Below are 6,806 nucleotides of genomic sequence, written 5' to 3'. Positions count from 1 at the left end.
GTATGCTTATCAACGACGGGTACAACCCCGCTGTAATCGCTCTAATAGATTTTAACAGTTTATTTTTCCCCCGCAAAAAAGTACATCAAATGCATCCAATATTGAACTTTGATTTTTTTTATTTTTTATTTTTTAAAAATCCAGGTATTGTCTCATTTAATGTCACTCGGTCACAAGCCAACTTCTGCCAGTTGTATCAAAACCTTTGCATTAATGGACGCTGCATTCCGACTCCTGGAAGTTATCGCTGCGAATGCAAGAAAGGGTTTGAACTGGACCTTAGAGGAGAATGCATAGGTACGTCCGCCTGTCAGATTTCTGTCGTGCCATGTCTTACTCCTTCCCTTCCCTTCTTTCACTTTTCAGCTGGATGCTCCCTTTCTGAAATGAGCAGAATTTGGAATATGCTTAACTCAGAAGCCTTTAGACCGAATGGCGAACTTGTCCGGAATTGATTCCATGCTGAGTCAAAAGGCAACTGAACTTTGTTTTGCCTTGATGACGTTTCGCTTCTCATCTGAGGAGCTTCTTCAGCTCTGACTGGATGGTGGAGGATGGAAGGATTTATAATCCTTGCAGTCATCTGTTTGTTAGCATTCCCTCTGAGAGTCGTTGAGGCCACTTGGAGGTTTATCTGTGCCCTCAGGGTCACCTGAGTTGTGCAAATGGGTCTGGAAGCTTCTTGGAACTGCTGAAAGGACTGTGTTGTAAATAGGTGATAGGTGGTGTCATATCCCTCCCCCTCTGTTGGCAGAGGGCTGTTCAGTCTTAATTTAGGTGGCCTCTTGGATCCCTCTTTCAAGCCAGGTCCTCCCTGTCCAGAATGTGGACTTTGTTGTCTTCAAAAGGGTGGCCTTTGTCTTTCAAATGCAGGTGAACCGCTGAATCTTGACCTGAGCGGTTTGTTCTCCTACGTTGTGCCATATGCGTTTGTGAAGTGGTTGTTTTGTTTCTCCAGTGTACAGATCTGCCCCTGTCTCACTGCACCGAACTGCGTGTATCCCATTGCTCAGTTTGTGTCCGGGTGTCTATCCCTGGGAGTGGATAAAACACCAGAGAGAAGTTTATTCTGAGAAGAGTAAAATCTCGCTTTAGCGGTTCGTTCTGAGAAGTCTTAAATTCACCCAAGCAGAGAAAAGTGACTCCATAACATCACAATCCAAGAGATTGAACTTTCCAAGAGTAACGGGGCTTAATATCAGAGTATTGGGGTGATGAAGGATGCATATTCCTAACTAGAGTAATGTATGTAACACTGCTGGGGTTTTTTGCAAAAGCGCGCTTTGCAGAGAGCGAAGCAAGTTAGGGAAGGAAACGTCGGCAGCACTTGCCAAAGTTTGCCAAAACTATGTCTTTTGTCTCTTGCAGATGTGGATGAATGCGAAAGGAATCCGTGCATTGGTGGCGACTGCGTGAACACCCAAGGTTCCTATGTATGCAAGTGTCGGCCTGGATATCAGAGTACCCCAATGAGGACAGAATGCCGAGGTAAAGAACGCCACTGTAGAAATAGTGAAACTGCCACACAAACATCTACCTTGGTGGCTATTTCCAAAGTTTTAAACCAGGGGTGTCAAACTCAATTTCATTGAGGGCCGCATCAGCATTGCGGTTGCCCTCAGGGGGCCAGGTGGGTATGGCCAGGGTGGGCGTGGCCTACTGGGTGGGCGTGGCTAGAGTGCATATGGCCTACTGGGTGGGCGTGGCCAGCTCTACATCATTCGCATCAAGGGTGCCTATGGGGACCTGGGCAGGAGTGGGACAGATCTGAGGGTCTCTGGCAGAAGGAGGGTCTCTGGGCCAAGGCAGTGGGGGCCGTTCCCTCACTGTTTCCAGGATGGCTTCGCGGGCCGCATGAAACCACTTCGCGGGCCGGATCCGGCCCCCGGGCCTTGTGTTTGACATGTCTGTTTTAAACTGTAGTCAGTTCCCACCGAAATACAGGTAGTCCTTCAAGGACAAGAGTTCATTTAGTGACCATTCAAGGTTACAACGGCTCTAAAAAAAGTGACATATAACTTACGTTTTTCACACTCGCGACCATTGCAGCATCGTCCCAGGGTCAATTCGGATGCCTGGCAGCCAACTCGTATTTACGATGGTTGCAGCGTCCTGGGGTCACGCGATCCCCTTTTGCGACCTTCTGACAAGCAAAGTCAATGGGGGAAGCAGGATTCATTTAACAATCGTGTTACTAACTTATCAACTGCAGTGATTCACTTAACGGCCATGGCAAAGAAGTTTCGTAAAACGGGGCCAAAAGTCACTTATCAAATGTCTCGCTTAGCAACAGAAATGTTGGGCTGATGGCCACATCTGAGCCCAACATTTCTGTGGCTAAGCAGAATTTTTTCCTGTTTTACAACCTGTCAGAAGGTCGCAAAAGGGGGATCACATCATCCTGGGACACTGCAACTGTCATAAGTATGAGTCAGTTGCCAAGCATCCGAATTTAGATCACCATGGGGACACTGCAGTGGTTGTAAGCATGACCAGACTTATCTTGCTTCTGGATTGTGGTGTAAAATATTGTCCAGAATTCCACCATGAGGCATCTGAACTGCTAAGAACTCATTTTGGCTTCTTGCTTTGCAAGGGAAGTCAGATGACAAGTGATAAATTACTTAGACCTCCCAGGATTCACGCCTTTGAATTAAAAAACGGAGATAGGGTTCTTTTTTTCAACTGCTCACTGCTAGAAAGAGAGGACCAAACCTGGCTTGTGATCTGAAGAAACAAAGCCAACGTTTTTTGTAAGAAGACAAGAAAAATCAGCTTGCAAATGGTGATCTTTAGGCTCCAAGATGCAGTTACTGGAATTGTGTGCTTAGCTTTTTTTTCTTTTCCCTTTTAATTGAAGTAGGAACATGCAGAGGAAGCACCCAGATCTAAAAAATCTCTGCAGGATTAAGGGGATCTATAAGAGAAACAAAGGATTAAAAGATAAAGCCTACAGAATAAAAATTTAAGCACCACAGGCTATAAAAGAAGAAAAGAAACTCAATGATGTTGTGTCATTTGCCAAAATGCCCTCCCCTCCTATCCCACCCCAGCCCTGATGAAAAGGGAGCAGTCACAGCAACGACTTTATAGAGGAGTGAGCAGACAAACCAAGATAGACAAGCATCCACTTAAAAGGATGAGAAAAATGGGCAAAACAGAAACCCAATTCGGCAATAGCTACTATATTTTGTGCCCAAAGCTTCTCATAGAATATTTTTGAGCAAGAAATAGTCAGGAAATAAGAAATACAGGCAGTCCTTGACTTACTTATGACCTTTTTTTCACCCTTACGACTGTTGCAGCATCGCACGGTCATGTGATTAAAAAAATTAAGATGCTTGGCAACTGACTTGTACTTCTGACGGTTGCAGTGTGCCAGGATCACGTGGTCCCCTTCTGTGACCTTCTGAGAAGTAAAGTCAGCGGGGAAGCCAGACTCGCACAACAGCCGTGATTTTAACTTTAACAACTGCAGTGATACAAGGCCAGGTTGTAAAATGGGGCAAAACTTACTTAACGTATATTTCACTTGACAACAGAACTGTTGGGCTCAGCTGTGGTCATAAGTTGAGGACTACCTGTACTTATATTTATTGTCTCTGTTGGCTTTTCTTTCAGATGTTGATGAATGTTTGCAGAACGGCCGGATATGTAACAATGGGCGATGCATCAACACCGACGGCAGCTTCCACTGTGTTTGCAATGCCGGCTTTCATGTGTCAGCTGATGGAAGGAACTGTGAAGGTCAGGACTGGCAAATCCATTCTGAGCATCTTCTTCTTCATCTCTGCAACTGCCTACAGTGGGATGTTTCTGCCTGCTGGTCCCCGTTGCTTTCAATGTTACAGCAGTCTGTAGGAATCAAAGTTAAATTTTGCCAACCAACTCATCTGTTGAGATCCATGTGGCCTTTAAACATAATCACCATCAGAATAGAGCTGGAAGGGACCTTGGAGGTCTTCTAGTCTAACCTCTGCTCAAGCAGGAGACACCCTACCATTCCAGTCTCTTCTTAAAAACCTCCAGTGATGAAGCAGCCACAACCTCTGAAGGGCCAGCTGTTTCACTGGTTAATAATTCTCCCATAATTATACATAATCATAATTCACCAGAATCATAACTCACACAATTCTCCCTAGAACGTCAAGTAAATAATTTTGTGTGTGTGAGGGAAACTAATCAAGGAGAGAACCAACCTAGAACTCAAGGAGAAACTTCCTGACACTGAGAACAATTAATCAGTGGAACGACTTGCCTCCAGAATTTGTAGGTGCTCCAACACTGGACGTTTTTAAGAAGAAGATTGGACAACTATTTGTCTGAAATGGTACAGGTATTACCTGCCTGAGCAGGGGTTGGACTAGATGACCTCTAAGGTCCCTTCCAACTCTGTTTCTGTGGGGATCCACGAACAATAAGCTATACAAGATCTGAAAGAGAAATAGCACATCTCACAAGCAGTTTCTGTGATGGAAATAGATACTCCTGGGAATGTTCTTTAGATCGTACATAGCATCCTGAATTCATTAACATGCTTGATGAGAGACTCTTGCAACATATCCTGGTCCTTCTAAGAAATGTAAACACAGTCTGGTGTGTTGAAACAATCTGTTCACCAAAATCTCACAACTTCACCAAACCTTTGCATGAATTAGGACAAGAATGTTGAAATCTCACCAAGATTTGGCTACTCCTGTCGGCCATTTTTTTTTAAAAAAAAGGATGTACTAATTTGCTCTTACTGTTACACAAAATTGCATCCCAAGGCCTGAGAAACGCTTTTGAACTCCCTACTTTCAAAGAAAAAAGAAAAAAAAAGTTGGTTTATTACATTCTCCCAGTCCTTTAGAGAGGGTCCACCATCTGCTCACATTTAACAAAAATCCAAGTTCTGGTTACAAGCAGCATTTTTTTGGCAGAATATTATCTCAGTGATTCAGCTGTAAGACTGAGCGCGCCAACATTCTTGTTTGGGATAGAGAGAGGCACATTTTTAAAAACCATAAATTACTTTTGCCTGATTTAGAATGTCAGGAAAAAAAAGGGAGAGGTAAGCATATTGAGGCATTTCTCAATATTAAGGGGAACATCTCAATTTTAAATATTATTTTAATATCACTATCCTAAAAGTGAGTTGTTACGTTGCTCCTCTTTAACAGAGGCAAACCCTTCAGGAATCCATGCTCCATCCTAGTATGGAGGGAATGGATAAAGGTTTGAATTGCTTTTAGGTATGGGCCTAAATATTTTTTTAATCTGGAAATCTATCCAAGTGTTTCGTTCAAATATCTCCCTCTCATCATCGCCTCAGTAAATCCCATGTCTTAACAGCGATAAAGTCGGTGCGGTTAAAAGAGCTCATCTGTTTTGTGCCCTAAGCAATGCTGCCAAAAACACTCCCAGGCGTCTGAATTGCTTCAGCTTCTGAAGTAATGGTCTGTCCAGATAGTCCTCGAGTTACAAACATTCGTTTAGTGACTGTTCAAAGTGGCACCGGCACCGGAAAAAGCGACTTACGGCCATTTTTCATACCGTGGTCCCGTGATCAAAATTCGGACGCTTGCCAACTGACTCGTATTTATGACGGTTGTCGGGTCCCCGGAGGGAAGGGTGTCACGTGATCCCCTTTTGCGACCTTCTGACAAGCAAAGTCCTGGGGGAAGCCAGATTCACTTTACAACCGTGTTGCTCACTTAACAACTGTAGAGATTCAATTTATCAACCGAGGCAAGAAAAGGGGTGAAATGAGGCAAAGCTCCCTTAACAGCCATCTTGGTTTACAACAGACATTTTGGGCTCCATTGTGGTTGTAAGCTGAGGACTGCCTATACTTGTCTGTAATGCCCGTCTACAAGCTCAAATTCAGAATTTTCTCTGAATTTGGAAATGCGGCACATTAATTAAACGTGTGCAAGGGCCGTCATATACCTGGCTGCAGATGGGGCCGCTGTCTGCTTCACCCCGGGATTTCTCTGCCAATAAAGGAAAATATTTATTTTATTTATTTTTATTTTATTTTAATCCCATTTATATCCCGCCCTTCTCCAAAGACTCAGGGCGGCTTACAATCTAAAGCACAAATCAACGTGCTTAGCAATAGCCTTCATTCTATGTATATGCCTGCTTATTAGGGCTTTCGCCCCCCCCCAGCGGCATTATTACAAAGTCAGCTTAATTGCCCCCAACAATCTGGGTCCTCATTTTACCTACCTCGGAAGGATGGAAGGCTGAGTCAACCTTGAGCCTGGTGGGACTCGAACCTGCACTAATTGCAGGCAGCTGGTGTTACTTAAGGAGGCATTAGCCCACTGCTCCACCAAGGCTCATTTGTAGCTCAGGGTTGAAATGAGGGGTCCTTGGTACTCTCTGAAACTGCTTGTTTTCTTGCAGACGTTTCATGACCCAGACTAGGTAACGTCATCAATGCTAATGACACTGTACTAAGGACTAGCACGGATGATGTTAGCTCGTTTGGGTAATGACACCGCTGCAAGAAAACCACCAAGCTCAGAGAGTGCCAAGAACTTCTCCATATCCTCCAATATTCTCCTGTGTTAGTTTATCATTGTCCCGGACCAGGACCTTCCGTATCAAAGGCCATCTCTCAATTTGCCCATTTGTTTAGGACCGTGTGAGATATCCTGTTGCGTTTGTGTCTTGCTTTTGGGCATCTGGTTAGTCACAGCTGGGGGGGAAAAATACCAACCTTTGGTTTAGTTTACCAGATTTATTTTTACATTCCCATGTTTTTTTTTAAAAAAACAAACTCAGGGAGGGAACTTGTGTTCCTCCAGATCTTACTG

General features: G+C 44.1%; 1 protein-coding gene across 1 annotated transcript in view; it reads left to right on the top strand.

Moving 5' to 3' along the window:
* Nucleotides 1–144: 144 nt before the first annotated feature.
* Nucleotides 145–6,806, top strand: part of LOC308679381 (fibrillin-1-like) — a gene marked incomplete at both ends in the record, with an annotated part of 32,370 nt that continues 25,708 nt past the window's right edge. The window contains 3 exons of the mRNA XM_081346992.1: nucleotides 145–297; nucleotides 1,369–1,488; nucleotides 3,622–3,747. Of these exons, the coding sequence (XP_081203118.1) occupies nucleotides 145–297; nucleotides 1,369–1,488; nucleotides 3,622–3,747 (399 nt within the window). The remainder of the gene's footprint in view (nucleotides 298–1,368; nucleotides 1,489–3,621; nucleotides 3,748–6,806) is intronic.

The sequence above is a fragment of the Vipera berus genome (genome assembly GCF_964194415.1).
Source record: "Vipera berus genome assembly, contig: HAP1_SCAFFOLD_345, whole genome shotgun sequence".
In the NCBI taxonomy this organism is placed as follows: domain Eukaryota; kingdom Metazoa; phylum Chordata; class Lepidosauria; order Squamata; family Viperidae; genus Vipera; species Vipera berus.
This window is presented reverse-complemented; position numbering and strand designations above follow the sequence as displayed.